Raw genomic sequence first — 19,140 nt, 5'->3', positions numbered from 1 at the left:
GGTTCTAAATTATTGAATGTGTTAAAAGTAGCAGACAAGGCTACAACTAGTTGTATGTTCAAACCATTGATGTAAATGCTGTTTCCTGTCAATCAGGATTAACTCGATAAATTATTAAAAAGTTAAGTAGCTACGAATCCCAAGTTCCCACTCAATATGTCGTTGATATCTTTATACACTAATGCATTTTTTAGAAACTATGAAATTAGTAACATTTTAAGAGTTCAGTTATTAAAATCAAGGTGACTGGCTTTTTTGAATTTGAAAATCTACTCGATTCAAACTGAGCAGAGTGGATAATTGGTCGAGTTGAGGCAACACTAATATGCATCGCTCTTCCTCCCTTAAAAAGTTATACATTAGATATTCAAATACTTCAAGATAACAATCCTGGCTACGAAAGGTTTACTTTAGCACATTATTTGTTAGCAGAAATTTTAACAATCATTATTATCACACCTTCGATGATAAATAGACAACAATATTTATTCAACATAAGAAAGTTTCTTGTCCTTAATGAAAAATAAATGACTCACTGAATATAAGAGTTAAAGACGGATTCTTTTTTGAAATGTCAATAGTTGCGTGATCATGTCTTTGCGTATTTTTTTGTCGTTTATTATTTTTTTGGGCGACCTTTCACATAATAGTATCTATAACATGAAAATAAAGTCTAATACTTAAGTTAGTGAAGCGTATTACAATGTATATAAAAAATAGCCCGGGGGTAACACATAATAAACCAAATTACTTTCATGAATATATAAAAGAATGGAGGGTAATATTATTATAGAGGATACTACATTATTGGGTGGGAAGGAGTTTGCTGATGAGCTTATTTATAATAAGAGGTAGGGAGGGGGGCTTACAACGCCTTCATTTGTAAAATAAAGCAATCTAATTGCAGTGCAACTTTTATTAGATTTGAATTTTAAAAAAAATCAACATATCTCTTAATGCCATAAAGTGAATAAATATTGTTTGTCTCCCATCGAAATGGGGTTGAATAAGCTGAACACAGAAATACACCAAACTTTGGCTCTAATAAAGATAATGAAAAAAAAGCATTTAAATAATGAAATATATATATATATTTATATTGATATATAAATTAAAATTTAAATTTGGGGAAAAATTGAATTAAAAGCTATGATTTGGGCGGGATAGTTTATTTATAAGGCTTTGGTCCCCTTTCTTTCATAAAGAAACAGTTTCAGGGGTTTTTTGATACACAGAAAGAGAAAATTACAATTTAAAGATATTATAATCAATGGAGAAGATTTGATTTAATAACAAATGACGACTTAGATTGTTGATTTGTTACTCCTCAATTTCTTTAATAGTAGTACTAAATGAATAAAGTAAATGATCCCAGTCACGATGCACATCCCTCCAAAAGCCATTCCCTCGTTTCGTCGGTAATCATCCTCGGTATCATCATAGGCCATAACAGCCATGGTTCCTGTGGCAAGATAAAGGGCAGTTCCAACCAAACTAAAGAGAATATCCTGAAAATAAATAAATAAAAAGAATAGTAAATGTTGTTTAAGAGATGGTGCATTCAATCTTACCGCACTCATGGACATCTCATTCGAAAAGATCATGGAGAGAACAAGGACTGAGAGAATGAGAACATATCCACCAGATGTTACATAAGCGAGCCATCGAGCATCTACAGTCTCAATGTAAGGAACCAAATGAAATCCAGCACGGGCTAGGCATACGTTGATAATGCTGAGGCACTGAAATGTAGGAAAAATCAGGATGTTTTCTCATTTTTTAGTCCTAATAGTAAGAATATTTGATCTTTTTTTCTTTTTTTTGCACGCCCCCCCCCCCCCCCCTGTCGCAGCGTTCCTCTTTTCCTCTAAAATACAAATGCTTTAGTTGTGAAAAAACATTTCTGTGCTAAAATCAAGGTCGCATATCATCATAGTTTCATTTCTCCTATATTTCCCGCTCTCTTTTCTTCCTCCCTTGTCGTACGTACGTACAACATAGCATTTATATAGACGCTATTTTTATTATGAAAGTTCCATGTCAAATTACACAAGGAGGAGGAGGTATATTATACTACTTATTATTAGTTGTAGTAGTAAAAAATGGCAGCTATAACATTTGTTGTAACTATTAATACGCAAAGCCGCTGCTCCTCTTAGTCCAACTCAACTACGACGCACAACAGCAAAGCACTGCGTCCTCCACTCACCCTCTCTGTACCTGCAAGCGTCATATTCGTAATATCCACTACTACTACACCATGTACAGATCTCGGATCCGTCTAACTGGCAATAATTAATTATTCTGCAACCCTCATTAAATAAGAAATGTATATAAATAAAACCCCATCTGATCACAAACTCCGTCCTAACATTAATCTACGAATAGATTTCCTCTCACTTAACTCATTATTACAGTCATAACATTCAGGCGTGCGACACCCACTTTTTGCAGATATTATCCATTGATCCTTAGCGCCCACTTCACAAGATTATTATTCGTTCTCTACTTACGAGTAAGAAAATCTTCATGAGACCCGTAGGCTCTTTAAGGAATCCACAGTAAACAAAAGCCATTTTCTTTTAGGGATAATAGATTATTATAAAAAGGGAGCACAAAGTGATGAACGATCAGGAAACAAACTCGCAACTAGCAAAAAAAAGTTCAGGAACTGCTTCACGTGTCTAAACTGACTCAAACGGAATACTTGACTGAAACTTAGAGCGTGTAGTAGTAGAATATAAAATATTTCTTTATTTTTTTACAACCTGCCGTAGTCTTCTTTAAGCGTTTTTTTCGCGAGTCGGGAGTAAAAGAAAAGAAAAATAAAACAGGCGATTTATTGAAGTTACAGGCCCCCGACCGTACGTACTACAAACAGTGTAGAGTGAAGCAATGAAGGAAGGAAGGGGGGAAAGGAGGGAGGGAAGGAGCAGCTTTTGCTGCGAGGAAGAGAGAGAGAGAGAATGAAAAAAAGGAGAAAAATACGTGATTTCTACTACTATTCTTACTAGTGAGTTACTATATGTAAATATTTAACAGTCTCTACGGAGTAGAGTTTACCTGTATGCCATTGATTCATTTGAATACGATGGACGATGATGGTAACATGCTTGGATGATTTTGAAAATTATTTACTCATACATTAATAAATATGAATTGTATAATCGTATTTGCTCATCCCCAAATCCCTATACAGATTACTCAAAAATATAATGCAACGTTATACAATATAAATAATGTAATAGCAATATGTTTTGCAAATTGGGTGGGGTTAATGCTACCTAATGAATTGCTGTAACGTCAAGGTGATGTGCAATTCATAAAAAGATTTACAAAATATAATTCAATAAGGACATGGGCTCCTTGTAGTGTGTACTTTAAATTCCAGAAACGTAAACAAGGGATTCAAGCGTGGAATTGTCTGTAATTAAAGACTATGACGTCATCTCCCTTTTATAAAGAATTGTACGCTTCATTGAATTAGTGCATGATCGATGAACCTTTATTAAGGGAAATGTACAAAAAGGAACTCTCAAGAATCAATCAATATAGATATTTGGATATTATGGCCAAGGCCAATACATCCTTATTTATTTATCATGATTTGCAATTCAGAGCCTTAGACGAAGTAGATTAATATTGTCTTAATCTTCAAAGTACTAAGAAGTTAATTTATTTTCCGTTCAGATTACTTTGATTTAATTCAGATATCATAGTTTAACATTGACATTCAGTAGTATTAACTTGCAGGAGTGAAGTCATTTGACTTCATATATCCAATAAAGCATTAGATGAAGTTTTTTTGAAAATATATTAAAACTTTGTGCATTTTATGTAATGAACATATCAACTCTGAGCTTGGAGCTCAGAGTTAATATGTATTTGATGGCGTTTCTTTCAATTATGAGGTAATTAATGACGTCAGTCATAATGTTATATTATGATATAATATAAGCATGAAATATAATTAAAAAAGAGGGAAATTCATCAGAAATGACGTATTTATTCCACGAAAAAAAGCAAGACACCTAGTTTGAGAACAAAGTGTGCAATATGACATCAAATTCAATTATCATAATATGAATTATGAGGATGTTGCTAAAGCTTTAATTCAGTCCATAGATGTGTGGCTGAAAAGACGAATTAGAAGAAGAGCAAGAAAGGGAAACTTCAGACTCACTCCTCCGCATTTGTGAGATTACGTAAGAATCGCACGCCACTAAAAATAGAAAAACATCATAGATACAACACGCTAGAATATCATATACATATATTAATCATCGCTGTAGTAGTCTGTATTGAATCTAATCGTCTCTCACGGCCATACCTTGCTAACACACTGAATATAAATTATAGTTAGTTGTCAACTCTCGATTTTTCTGTTTCTTTTTTGATATTCATATGAAATTAGCTCTTCTTAAGCTGTGAACCTTAACAATTATTGAATAATCATTCCACAGTTTGGAATAATTGGCTAACTCCCAACAGATTTTAGGCATTTTCCCCGGTTTCTTTTCGTATGAAAGGTTGCATTATACAATTAAAGTAATGATGTGAGATCTCGGATCAATTCTCTTTGATCAGAGTGACTGACGATGATCTCATAGATATTTGAGTACTACTCCATACATCTAAAAACTTTTGAGTAAATTGTGAACGTCGCAAGACTTAATAATAATCCATTCCAATGTTGGCAAACCCATAGTTATTTTTGATACTTTTAAATGCATGAATGTGAAAAATGCAATAGAGCGTTTCACTGAAGATACAAATGGAGAGACAGCACAGCCAAATTCGAGGATTGCATTAAATGTAACAAATTATTTAGTATATTTTCTCTATTTTGATGGCTGAGTCTGTTCATTGTGACGTCACGTGAAGACACTTTAATGATGGAGTATATAATATACAGTATTATATTTATATGTACTAGGAAAACTGCCCTGAAGAAAATTGTCCGTTACAAAAATTCACTACATTTTATTCTAACTTCATGATGAATAATAACATATTATAAATTCGCTTAATATTATTTATTACAAATATCTAAACATATTTGTTTGTTCAAGTGTGAGTAATATTATTGAAATATAGGAGGTACAGGGGGGAGGAGGGTAAATAGCTTAGGGCCTCGTAAAATATAGTTGAATAATCTCCGTCCTGGGATTAGCCAGAGTCCCAGAAGTAGTGCAGCATTGTTAAAAAGCACTGCCAATACATCCAAGGAATCCCTCTAACAACAGAAACTAGTTCAAAGCCCTCGGATTGTCCGGAGTCCCGGAGGTAGTGTAGGATAATTGAAAACCACCGGCAAAGCATCATATACATCCAAAGAACCCCTCTAACATCACAAACTCCTTCAAGGCCCTCGGGCTGGTCGGGGTCCTGGAGGTAGTGTGGGATAGTTTAAAACCACTGCCAAAGCATCACAAACATCCAAGGAACCCCTGTAATATCAAAAATAGTTATAAGCCCTCAGGTTGAGCGGGGTTCTTGAGGGTACTCCTGGATCCTTAAAATCCACCGCCAAGGCATCACAAATATCAAAGAAACCCTTCCAATATCAAAAAATTGTTTCGAGCTCTCGGGTTGCACGGGTAACTTGAGGGTACGCCTGAATCCTTAAAAACCACCGCCATAACATCACATACATCCAATTTGTAAAATATATTATTATTTGTTATTAAAAAAACAACAAAAAAAACAAATTTAAAATTGAGTGTACCCATTATGAAATTAAAGAAAAAACAATTATTGATATGGCTATTGAAATACAAATATTGTTATTTGCATATAACATATGTTGCATCCATAAGAAAGAAAGAGTGAAATGGCATAAAACACAGAAAAAATGCGGGTTTCAATTTGCAAACCAAGAGCTAAAACTATTTTAGTATTAGAAGGGTTCCTTGAATGTAATAGTGGTGGTTTTTAGCTATCCCACACTACCCCGGTTGAATCTGAGGGCGGAGGGTATTCAACTATATTTTAATAGGTCCTAAGCTATTTATTCCGCCTCCTCCTTACAAATCCTCTCAATCCATTTCTTAGAGGATTGGACTGAATTTAAAAAATTGCAAGGAAATTGTAAAGCAATAATATTACTGACATTTGAAGGTACTTCCTTGGGGGATGGAACAAACAAATATGTTCTTTTTCATAAATAAAATCAAGCAAGTTTATGTGTTATAATTATTCATCATGAAGTTAGAAAAAAATATGGCAATTTTCTCCCGATCTATTTTCCTAATTTAAAATTTTCCTCGATGTTAATTTTCTCCAGGGCAATCTTCCACTGGAAATTGTCCCAAGGACAGTTTTCCTAGTACCAGTATTATACGTTATTAAGTTAAATATATTACAGACATTACTTAAGTGAGACAAAAATTTAATGTGTATTTTTATGTCAGCTGTCAATTTAACAATTTATTTTCCCCTTACCCGTTATCTTATGATTGATTAGTTGAATTGAATGAACCCTTGAACAATATACAATAAAGGTAACGATGTGATCACAGAATAAACTAGTCTACAAAGTAAAAAAATCGGGAATTATGTTTCTCTGGGTCTTTTGGGAATCCTCTTAGCTCTAACCAATCGTAAAGATGAGTTCACTGAATTCTTTACGCATGCATATTATCTCTCTTTTTGCTGTTTCTCTCTTATTATTGCACTTCCCTTAATAGAAAATTTTAAAGTTACGGACATAAGTTGTATAGTAATAATGATAAAAAGTAAGAAGCTATTTGTAAGCATATTAGTGAACACACATTCAGTGTCCCTGCCTGGCCTGAGCACATTAGTGTTGTATCAGTCCTTATTTATTCGATCCAGTCCTGTCTAATCTTAGAACAAGTCTTATCAGTCATTGGCACCGGTCCTTAAGACCTCCAGTCCTTGTGACTCTCAGTACTAGAACTGATTAAAATAATATAAGTGACGTCATCAATTACCAAACTTTCTAAGTTTTTAGGACTGATATGCTTGACTGAACTGAACCGGAATGTGAGTGAATTAGACCAGATTGCAGTGATGAGTCCTAGGTAAGGACTGACACGCCCATAACACATTTTCCGAATCATTTCTTAGAATCTTTTTGTTTAAATTTTTATGTGTTCCTCAAAAATACTCTTGCTTAAAACATATTTAAATTATGATGCATTGAATGGACCACTCTTTACCTATTTGGTCTTTGCCATTGTTTCTCTAACTTTTTGCAGGGTGTGAAAGAATATCAAAATCTAAATGCAATAGTGACCTTTTGTCTATTAGTAGTGTTTCTTCACGTATCACTTAGGGGTGTTTGCTTACCACAGTTTGAGAATCGATGCATTAATTTTTTCGAGTGTTTGATCCTTTTAATTTAGCTGAACGAGTAGCCTAACAATCAATGTAATTGTACACACTAACATGAAATACTTGATATTATATTTCACCACTAAAACGAAACAAAAACACATTTTCATATTAATAAAATAATTTAAGTATATGTGACTACGCCTATATTCGCAAAAATTACATACACTTGCAAGAACACATTTATAATATAGGCCATCATTGACCTACTTCTTCTGATAGTTTAAAAACAACATCTACAATCAAACAATCGAGCGTTTTTACTGACATCACAGATTGCATTATATACCTAAAGCTACGATAAGGTTTGCTTGTTCATACAAATCCTTCAAGATGGTCGACTTCCATAATAAACATAATTCTTTACACAAGATATGTCGATGTACAATTTTCCTTGTTTACTTATTCACAACATTAAAAACTATTAATAACTACTTAAAAGCTGTAATACTCCTCATATCTTTTTGATGATGTCATGCGGGAAGGTGTAAGACACAAATACATTTTTGGTGGGCATGAGAAGAAAATAGAACTATGTTCTCGTGTCATGTCCTGACATTTGGGCGTATAAAGACAATATATAATACATAATGTTTTAATTCCTTGAATTTTTCTTGGTAAAATAATATATATGAATATGAAAAAAAAAACAAAAAACCCTCAAGATAATAAATATCCTTCACTGAATTCATTTATAAATAGTATGATATATACATATGGGTACAAATTATTTGGGGAAAGAGAAAGTCTGCAGGGGGGAAGCCTTTAAAGATTTAAGTCATTCGAAAGCTTTTTCTTCTTTTTTTGATGCATTTAATTCCTAGTGAATAGAATACTCTCATGCATACATATATGTCTAGTTACAAGTATGATATATAATATACGTTTTCATATCTATGCATATCCATTTTTGGGTCATTATAAAAATGAAGTAGAAACAGAATGAGAACACTATATTATGAAAATTTTACTCCACTTTTAAATACCGGGTGGAACCTACAAAAATTACAACTCTTAACAACTCGAAATTCGGTAGCAGTAAAATAAAAATATCAGCAAATATCTATTATTTTTTAATTGAGCAGAAGAATGTTATCCGAGCAGGACTCAAGGTTACAACAAGCATTCCTATGGATCACAGGTACATTGTTTAAATTTTCCCGTATGTCATACTTTATTTTTCTATATCAACATTGGAGACAGCAATAGCGAATAGTTGAAATTTGGCTTGGTTTTTGGATTTAAAAAAAAATCAAAATCCAAAAATTAAATTTTTTTATGGAAAAATTTGAAATATTAAATTTTATTGTAAATTTTTCTCTATAATTAAATTTCTAATCTTACATTTGTAAGAAAAACATTTCAAATATCAAATTTTGTAGATAAAGCAAACATTCCTTAATTTGGGAAGGGATACAACCTCTCCAGCCCACTCCCTGGAGACGCCCCTGGGATAATTATCTCGACTTTTCCGAGATAATAGGACAATTAACACTTTGGAAGATCATGAAAGTAAATGAATGCTCTCATTTTGTGGTTGTGAGTTTGTCTCTTATGAAATATCCGTGGACTGAGGGATGAGGGGATCACATGATAATAAGTAAATCCCTACTACTTTTTCTTGTATCTACCATGAACCATTACAGTATATAATTACAGGATGATCGTAATAGGTGCCATGCAGAGGATCTTCTATGTCATCAATTCCATTACCTCCTAAAACAGAAAATTACTATAACATAGATACCGTACAAACTTCAATAATTATCTTATCCAACTAATTAAAACGATTGGGATGATTGAGTCAAGATCCCTCTCCCCAATGTCGAGATAAGAAAATAAATATAAAATTCTGGCAAACTTATACAATGTACCCCGGATCATACACCAACTAAGATTTTAATACTAATTGGAGTGGCCTGTAAAAAAGTTAATAATTAGGCTAATAAATTGTAAGCATGATCGATATGTAAAAAAAACAACAGCTAAAATTAACCCTGATAATTTGGAGAATGTTCTAAAGGAAAGCAGCTTAGCTGCTATCATGTTTTAATTATCAAATGAGTAGTAAGAGCATGAAATAAACATAAATTCTTTCCCATATCTATTAAGGATATTTGCAGGAATTACCACGTTTTTTATTCTCCATTTTACTCTAAGTCCAACAGGGACTTAACCACCCAAACAAACTTTCAACGTTACTCTTCGTCATTCACGAGCACACACACTCGTGGTTATACTTGAATATTCCCTCCTCAAAAATGAACGAATAAAGAAAACAGCTTTGGAAAAAAAAAAACCCTGTTTATGTTGCCAACAACACAAAAACTCTCATGCTCAAATGTTTTAATTATATGCTAGCACTCTCAATGTCGGCCATTTTCTACAAAACAACCAAGTTTTATAACAATGAAACCCCTTCTTTAATTAATATTTATGAAAATAGTGAACTTTGTTTTGATGTCAGACAGGGAACAACAAATAAAAGGACCTCAACCTTGCTGCCTATCTATCCCTCTATTGCCTAGTTTTTTTGATTTATCTGACTCTAAAATGTATTAAAAATATATTATGATATCACTATACAATCTTATTTCTATAGTCTAGATAAAATTAACATTTACATATACGGACTAAATAATTTATTTTCTCTAATTAACCTACTTTTCTCGTTCCCAATCGATGAAAAAAAAAGTTAATAGTATAAATTTAGACATTTTTGAAGGATTTTTAGTAGACATTACTCTGATTTAATTCAAATATCAGTGCTTAACATTGGCATAAAGCAGTACTAAATGTGTGTGTTAAGTTCTTTTGAACTCTTAAAGCCATTTGATGAAGTTTCATTAAGATTTATTGGAATTTTGTCTATTATGTGTAGATAAAATATCAAGCTTGAGCCCCCAAGATGGCGTTGTCTTAAATGATTGTGCAATTTATAAAGTTAGTGAAAACACTCTATAGAAGAGTGGCATAATTAGGTTTTATCATCTAAAAGGATAATTATTCATTATCTATTGATACACAGAATGGTGCAGAAACATAACTTCTTATTAAATTTTTTGAACAAAAAAAATCAAAAATCCATTGCTACTCAGAAAAAAAAATAACCAACTGTTCATTAATTTCAAAAATCCACAGCTCTTTACAAAAAATTGATTTTTTTTGTAAAAAACATTTCAAAAATAACCAGCTGTTCACAGAATATTTTTTGGAAAAAAAAAAAAATTAAAATTAAATTCCAAATATTAAATTTTTTGAAAATAAATTCCAAATATTGAATTTTTTGAAAATAAATTCCAAATATTAAAATTTTTTAAAAATAAATTCCAAATATTAAATTTTTGAAAATAAATTACAAATATTAAATTTTTTGAAAATAAATTACAAATATTAAATTTTTTGAAAATAAATTACAAATATTAAATTTTTTGAAAATAAATTACAAATATTAAATTTTTGAAAATAAATTATTATTAAATTTTTTGAAAATTACAATTTAAATTTTTTGAAAATAAATTACAAATATTAAATTTTTTGAAAATAAATTACAAATATTAAATTTTTTGAAAATAAATTACAAATATTAAATTTTTTGAAAATAAATTAGAAATATTAAATTCTCTACTTACAGGCCAGCTACAGCCCCTCATTTCCACCCCCTGTGGACGCCTTTGAAGTATCTCTCAATAACGCATGGCTGCAATTATCAATCAATATTTGGGAGCTTTCAAAGTACCTTCCCCTTTTATTCCACATACTAATCCTCTTGATTATTCTTTCTACCCGCATGCTAATCTGAAAGCATGTAGAAACGTCATGGTGTCAAGAAGGCAACTGTTGACCAGGACTGGATTGAAAAGGATCTGGGGGTATATCTGTAAGTCCTGCGTCTCTTTCCGTAAGAGGATTATAGTAATAATAATAACTGCTGGTGAATAATATTAAAGCTGTTACATTTTTTAGTTTCCACTCAGTATAGATTTTTTCTAAGGATGAAATGAGTGGATATTTGATTTATGTAGTCTTTCATTAAGAACCATTAGTCTCTCATTCATCCTTTCCTTTCGAATGGCATCATCTTATTCAAATTTAATACCCCCCTCCCTCCACATATTTATCTATTATATTTTTATTTCTACTTATTCCACAATTCATGATATAGTATCCACTTTGGTATGAATGAAAAAAACGCTTATATAATAATTAATCAATCATTACTTGTGATGTGGTCAAGCCTATCTAATTTATGACCCAGAATGTGAGGGTCCGAGGTCAAGTTCTAATACCTAAAATTATTTTTATTTTCTTTTTTAGGAAAGGAAAATGCTTAAATTAGTTACCGTCCACACGACAATGTTTAAAAAAATGCTAAATTTCTCTTATGCGGATAAAAAAAAGTTTGCCTCTCTAAATTTATCTATGGTTTAGGACTTGATTGAATAATTGAAAAAGTTAAATATTCAAATTTATATATATTTATTTTATAATGCATTTTCAAAACAATTAAAATCAAAGATAGGTGAGAATTCGAGCTGCGTTTATTGTAAGTCAAGAAAAAGTGCGAGGAGAAGGCGGTAGCAAAACTTATAAAGACTTGTATTAGAATCCTTGTTAATATCAGCCGCCTGTAATATAACTTCGGAGGGACAAAATGAATTGCAGCGCTATAAAGAGGAGAACCTTCTACATTTAAAATACCATTAGTGCAGGGATAATATTATAATTATATTTAAATTCATACATATTTATTATATTATACATTTTAAAATCAATTTACAGCAAAGATAGACGATAATTATTTTTTTAGAGGGAGATGTTAACACCACGACGACTGATTAATTAATGAACAAAAAAGAAGAAAGAGTATGTGTAACACCCCTTTTTTCCTTCTCTAATTTTTAAAGGCAGTTTTTTCATTACAAACTACTCAGCTCTAAGTATAAAAAGTGTCAATAAACATATACATTACATACATATTTGTAATTTGGATCCATAAGTATGTACTGCCAAACATACATACATATGTTTGTTCGACATTATACATAGTAATAATTATAAGTAGACCCTTCTAGTTCCCTGCCCTTTTCTTTTTTCATTCAGTTAGTAGGTCCTACAATCATCAAAAGTAAGGAATTAATAATTAATTTGATAATAATGTATGTGCGATGTACGTAAATACATTAATATTAATATTATAAAAATAGTACACAATTGAAATCATTCCTGAAAATATTACATGTTATACATAGTTTATAATTGAAAATTTGTGTTGACAACATGGCATGTATATTATACGTGCCCTATTCGAGCTTTCCTTTTCTGGATTAGTCTTACAAAAAATCGGTTTAGACTGATTCCACGAATGAATTGTTGATTACGTCATGTGTGTATATTAAACATTGACGCAATAACATCAAATTAATGCGTTACATAAACCATATTTGAAAACTTATAAATTAAAAATGTCATATCGTTCTATAATGATTGGGGACCCAAAACTTGTGGTGGCATGATAAATGCAATTTTTATTAAATCACGAAAAGTCAACTCAAAAGCAATTTGATAATTGTTCTTATTACGATATTTAGCTATTTTAAACGCCGGTGAACAGATCGACAGCTTTTGACGATGAAGGTCGTGTCTATGGATTATCACAGTGTCATGATGGCTATCGGAGTGTATTCTAATTTGAATGAGAGGTGCAGCATATATTATTCTCTAAGACACTCGAAACTACAAAGTCTAGGGGGTTGAGGTCAAGGCTGGAAGAGGGCCACATGGAGACAGCAAATACGTTAGCCATATTGATACTGCAGAAGTTTTGTTTCTTCTTTGCTTTGTAGGGCTGTTATGGACTTCTTGATGCTGTAAGCAGTCCAGATAGAGATACCAGCAGTCTCTGCAGCCTTCTCGGCTGTAATTGACTTCTTGGTATAGGAGATCGTACACCTGTTGGTTTGTTGTTGTTTCTCTGACAACGTTTACACTTAGGTGCGCGGAATAAAATTAATATTTGTTTATTTTGATTTCAGCTATTGTTTGGTTGTATAATGAAATTGTAACTACATTTTAATGCAGGTTTTGGTTCCCCACTCTATATATTGAGAGCGAAAAATCTCGCTCAACGGTCTGAGATTTCGGTCCTGACCGAAATATCGGTCTAAAAAATCACTTGAGACCGACCAAAAAATAAAATTCGGTCTTGGACCGAGTTTCAATTCTAATAAGTACATTATTATTATCATAAGAGTACGCAATTGAAAGTGTTCCTGAATATATACTATATACACTACAACTGTAACATGTTGACAACAACATATGTATGTATGTACCTTCAAACTTTCCTTTTCGTTCATATTACGTACGTATAGCAAGAAATAGACCATCCTCTTTTTCCTTTCTCTCTCTTTACTCATAGTAAATTTTTTTAAATGGATTTTTGCTCAAAAAAAAAAAAAAAAAAAAAATACCTACTTCATGGTATATTAATATATACATACTTATACTAGTAGACTAGGAGCGCCAAGGAATTTATGTGTACATATTATTACTATTATTAAATGTTATTTGCCAGAAGACTCGTTTAGTAATTATGTAACGAAAATCCTAGTTTTCAAAGTCGTTGGTTCTTTCAAAGTCCCTCCTTACCAGTGTGTACAATCAGGTTGGCTGATCATGGACTGCCTCTCACAGTTAGTGATGTATTGATTCCAAAATTAAGGACTTCCCCTCCACCCACGCCCTAAATTTCAAGAACACGTTCGAATTGGACGCCGTCCCTTAGAGACATCTTTGCATATAAACGTCTTCATAGCTATCAGTCAGTGACGTCATCACCAATCAATCTTCCTCAATGCTTATCAGAATAAATACTAAATACTTTCATTAAAGACTAAGTTAAGGCCCGATAAATGATATTAAAATGTTTACTCAACGAACTCTATAGTATTTTTATTAAAGGCAGAGCTTTCAAGCCTTGAAATCAGCTTTGCGTGAAATTTTAAAGCTTAGTACGTGACGTCTTATGACATTTTTCAACCGTGCTTTCTAGCTTTTTAACTAAGTTCTGATAAATGAGGAATAATGCATGCTTTTGATCAAACATTAGATAACACTTGTGGCTTGTTTTGAGGCCTTTATGAAAAATTAGGGTACTAATTTTTATATTTTTGAGCTGTTTAGATTGATGGTACGTGAGTGGGTGGGATTGATTGGAAATACGTGAGAATTGGGAGCATTTATATAAGTGAAGCTTTGTAGAAGACAGGATCTATTTTAAGCCCCATATTAAGGACCAATGGAGCCCTACTCACAGCCCTATATATTATTATGCAGTGGTTATAATATTATTTGCATTATAGTTAGTTTTATGTCAACTCTTCATACAAGACGAATTTCAAATTCATTGTATAAAATATTGTGTATCTTGTACGTACAACGTGCAATAAGTAGATTGGTACAGTGTATCTCTATACAACTATGTAGGCCTTTAAATTAGTTTTGAGGAAGTAATTTAATTTTTATTGCAAAATAAAACAAAGCTTAACGAGGCTTGGCTATGATGCCTTTTGTTCAGTAATTAGTTAAGTACATCTATATAAATACCTACCATGTAAGAATGAATTTATTTAATTTAAATAGCGATCAAATGATAAGGATACACCATAAATACATGATGATGCTATCTCGCAACCTTTCCTCTCTTCAAAAAGAGAAGAGTAAAGGCAGAAAAAATGGACGCAGTAGGTAAAACTGCAATTTTAGTGTTTTTTCGGCCCAAATTCCTTCAATCCAGTCCAGTATTGAGCAGGTCCTACAGTTTCTTGAGACTATATGTAGATTAAAGATTAACTTTGGTTCCTAATTTTAGATCTGGGTAGTTTTGATTTTTTTTTTTAATTCAGATAATTTTTATAATTTTTCAGTGCGCAGAGCTGTATTCGAACAATGTATATTTTTCAGTTATCCGTGCTATAACCGATAAGATAATATTCCATTAATATTTTCGTGTCTATTTTTAGGTTCCCTTTTCAATTTGCCTTGAGTTAAAGATCAACAAATTAACTAAAGTCAGACTTGAGTTATTGTTCATGACTCGGCAATTGCCTTGGAAAATTCTCACTCACTCATGGATCGTTACACTTAAAAAAATATATAGTTGTTACCATTTTTGAAAATTTGGATCCGAAAATTTTGGTATTTAAAGGTCAAAATTTCGTTTACGAAACGTGGTTTTGATCTTGTATGTTTATTTTCAATTTTATAGAACTGAAACTGAATTATTGGTCCTACTATATACTAACGATCCATTACTAGAGTTTTAGTCCTTGAATGTTTCCTAAAAATGGCCATAGTGTATTAAGCAAAGGAATTATCTAAAAAAAGAGTTGTATTAAAAATCTTTCATATATCTTGCAAAAAATATTCGTGTTTTCCTTATAAATCTTCATGTTATTACTTAATTATATTATTTATTCTATTAAGTATTCGAATAATGAATAATTAAAAAAAAAAAAAAACACTCTGAATAACATCACGAAAATGGATTTTATACCTTTTTAAGGACTGCCAAGTGATAATAGAATAGATTGCAGTTCTAGATAAGGATTGATACAATACAAGGCATATTTGGATTTTCTATCGCTCCAGTAGGTTTAGCAGATTTTTGGCCTGTCAACATGAAAGTAAGCGACAATAATCTTGGTTTATATTGTGTGGATTACATTTGTAATCTACACTATTGCACTTAAAGCAGTCAAAATTCTTTTATAAATGATAGAATGATAAATTGATTGATTGAGTTTCTTAATTCATCCAATAAGTTTAAATATAAAGTATATAATTGATTTAAATATGTCTATAAAATATTGGGTTATATAAATGAATTTATGAAGTAAAACAATACTTTGGGATTTTCGCCTTTTCTTGATTTTTGTTTAAGATTGATTTTATGTTCAAATACCACATTTGACATACTTTATAAATATTTGCATAATACTCTTTACTAGATTATAAATTTTATCTGCGCAAATGCCTAAAAACTAATTGATATAATTAGTCAATTATTCCCAATTGCTGTTGGCTATTCTTTATTTAAAAGTAACCAATTGTTCATAGCTGAATTTTTTTGGTAATCCCAGTTTTTGCCCATTTATGTTGAGAACGCTACTACTTAAGAATACAGTAGAATGACAAATTGTCCGTTACACCCTTCAGATATGTCCTTTTTTACATACTATTTCTGGGGACTTTTTGTATCCATTCCTGAAATGTCCCTTTTTTGAATAAAAAAACAAAAACAATTAATTATCGACTTGAAATAAATATAACTCAAAAAAAAGAAAGAAATACTAAATTATATAAAACAAAAAAAAAAAAATCCAAAATTTATTTTTCTGAAAAAAATGGAAATGTATCTTATTCTCAAGTTATTAAAATATAAACGTCTCCCCTAACTGATTGGGCCGCGTCTCCTCTTTTTTGGAATCCAAAATAGGCCACTCTAAATGAAAATCAAGAGCACTAACGAAATCAACAGCTGACAAAAATATTTAGTAAGTTTTCATATTTTAGTAGGGGACTGATCCAGTGGCAGTCTTCTATGCCAAGTCAATTTTACAGTGAACGGAGCCTGAAGCAAAGACAAAATCCAGGGTTTTAGAATTACTTTTTTTTTTTTTTTCAATATAAAATTTGAAACATTTTTTTGCATTACCTACTTTTTACAAATTACAAAATTTGACAAAAATAAATTTTCACTTTTTGGAATTTAATTATGCTATTCATTCATATATTTTGACAACAAAATTGTATTTTTTGACCATTTTTTTAAACGTTTCACAGCTGTCGCTGTCCGGATATACAAGTCCTTATTTTGAGTTAAAGGCGTGGAGCATTTAGCAAGTGTCCCAAATGCTTCTCTTAAAATTAGCGCTGATTCCAAAATCAAAGGGTTTTATAAATATCGTGTCATTTTGGGAGGGGGATAATTTAGCATATTTTCTAGATTAATTTGAGTCTTCGAGAAATATATTTCCCTTCACCTCACCTCTTGGCCCCAGTCCTGGTCGTGACATACATAATTTAAATATTAACTACGTAGAGACACGTCAGGTTCCAGTGATGAAAATAATGTGACCTTCCCGTATGCTAAAAATAAAAATAAACTGAATATTAAAGTGGTCACACATTCAATTTGAAGAATGTTTAGGGGAAGAACAGCTTAGCTATCCTGACGTTTTATATAATTAACAGTGAACATCTTTGAGTTGAATGATAGACACAAATCCCAACTCTGTATCAAGTAAGAACATAAGAAGGAATAACTCCGTTTTCGATCCTCAATTCCACTTGGAGTCTAACAAGGATTTACACTTTTGTCCTGACGGTATGTAAAAATAAAAGAAATCGAAAATGAACGTGGTAGTCCTGACACTTTGAGGAATGTTTGGGAGGAAATCATCTTAGCTGTTATGCCATTTTATTTGATCAGCTGCAAACAACCGTGAGACAATGGAAATATACACATACAAACATACTTACACATATAAATCCGCAACATAACATCATAAAGAGTTATTCTTCGTCTTTCACGCACTTGTGGTTACTTTATACATACTTTAAATTCTCTCTTCAAGAATAAAATTATAATCATAGAAGCTTTTGAAAATAGAAAACAAAACCTTTTCAAATTTTCAACTACAAAAAGACTCTTTCATTATCATATTTTTTTTTCGTTACTAACAATTACATATCTAATAAAAAATAACTTTTTGTTTTATCAATTTCAAGATTCCATGCAAGATTTTAATGCACTCATTAATATCAATAATCATCAATATTTCTTTAATACTTCAATCTCCTTAGAATTTAAAAGCATTACACATTTGTATGTTTATTGTGACTTAATTATGTAGGATGAGTCCTGAACATTTTTTCTACTTTGCTTTTTGTTTTTTTATTACAATCATAATAGTAATTAAGATTATTATTGTTTTGTTTTTTAATTCAGGTTTCCTCATGCTTGTTCAAAGAGAGAGATAGAGAGAGAGAGGAAATGGCTTCTTCACCAGAATGATTAACTTAATTAGTATTAATATTTCTTAGCATATTTGCCCTTTGAAAATTTGACAATTATCTTGGAACAAACTATATTTATATTTATAATGAGCCAGTGTATGATCAAAACAGTCGTAGTCCTAACAATGAGATTAAGTCAAAGAATCTCATTTATCTATGTACTACTACTTATTATTTAAAAATACTCATATTCGATTTTAATTTTTAGACGTAAGCTATTATGTAAATATGTACGAGTATATTGTAGATATTCACATTTAATCGGATTAGGGGGACACTCTATGAGGTGGAGAACTTAATGCTCTACGAAGCTCTGGGAGCATGTAAGTAGCTTTAAACAAACATAAGTAAGTCTTCTTTAAGTAATTATTTTTATATAAATAAAGTAGGGCAATGATTCTCAACCTTTTCATTAGAGTGGAGCCCTACAGACATTTTTATGTAAAAATTTATATTTTTAAATATCCTCTACCAAATAATATTATTTATTAGTTACTAGTAAGATTACTCGGCATTGCTCGGAGTTATTAGGCATCGACAAAGAAACTTACAAATCAAATAATATAGATATGTTCTCCCTTTAATTTTCATTCTTATTTTTACGCACTGAGTTCTATCTACACACGCTCGTCCCTACCATGGTTAATAGAAATACATACAAGGTTATACGATAACGCGTGTACGACTGATGTTTGACTT

At 31.4% G+C, this 19,140-nt stretch overlaps 1 protein-coding gene across 1 annotated transcript; it reads right to left on the bottom strand.

Annotated features, from left to right (window-relative positions):
- Window positions 1-596: 596 nt before the first annotated feature.
- Window positions 597-2,805, bottom strand: LOC121114316 (uncharacterized). Its single transcript, XM_040708241.2, has 3 exons — window positions 2,514-2,805; window positions 1,572-1,742; window positions 597-1,508 (listed from the first exon to the last, which is right to left on the bottom strand). The coding sequence occupies exons 1-3, from the start codon at window positions 2,574-2,576 to the stop codon at window positions 1,305-1,307; spliced, it is 438 nt and encodes a 145-aa protein (XP_040564175.1). The 5' UTR covers window positions 2,577-2,805; the 3' UTR covers window positions 597-1,304.
- Between the last annotated feature and the right edge of the window lie 16,335 nt (window positions 2,806-19,140).

Source organism: Lepeophtheirus salmonis, chromosome 3 (assembly GCF_016086655.4).
Source record: "Lepeophtheirus salmonis chromosome 3, UVic_Lsal_1.4, whole genome shotgun sequence".
Classification (NCBI taxonomy): Eukaryota; Metazoa; Arthropoda; class Copepoda; order Siphonostomatoida; family Caligidae; genus Lepeophtheirus; species Lepeophtheirus salmonis.
This window is presented reverse-complemented; position numbering and strand designations above follow the sequence as displayed.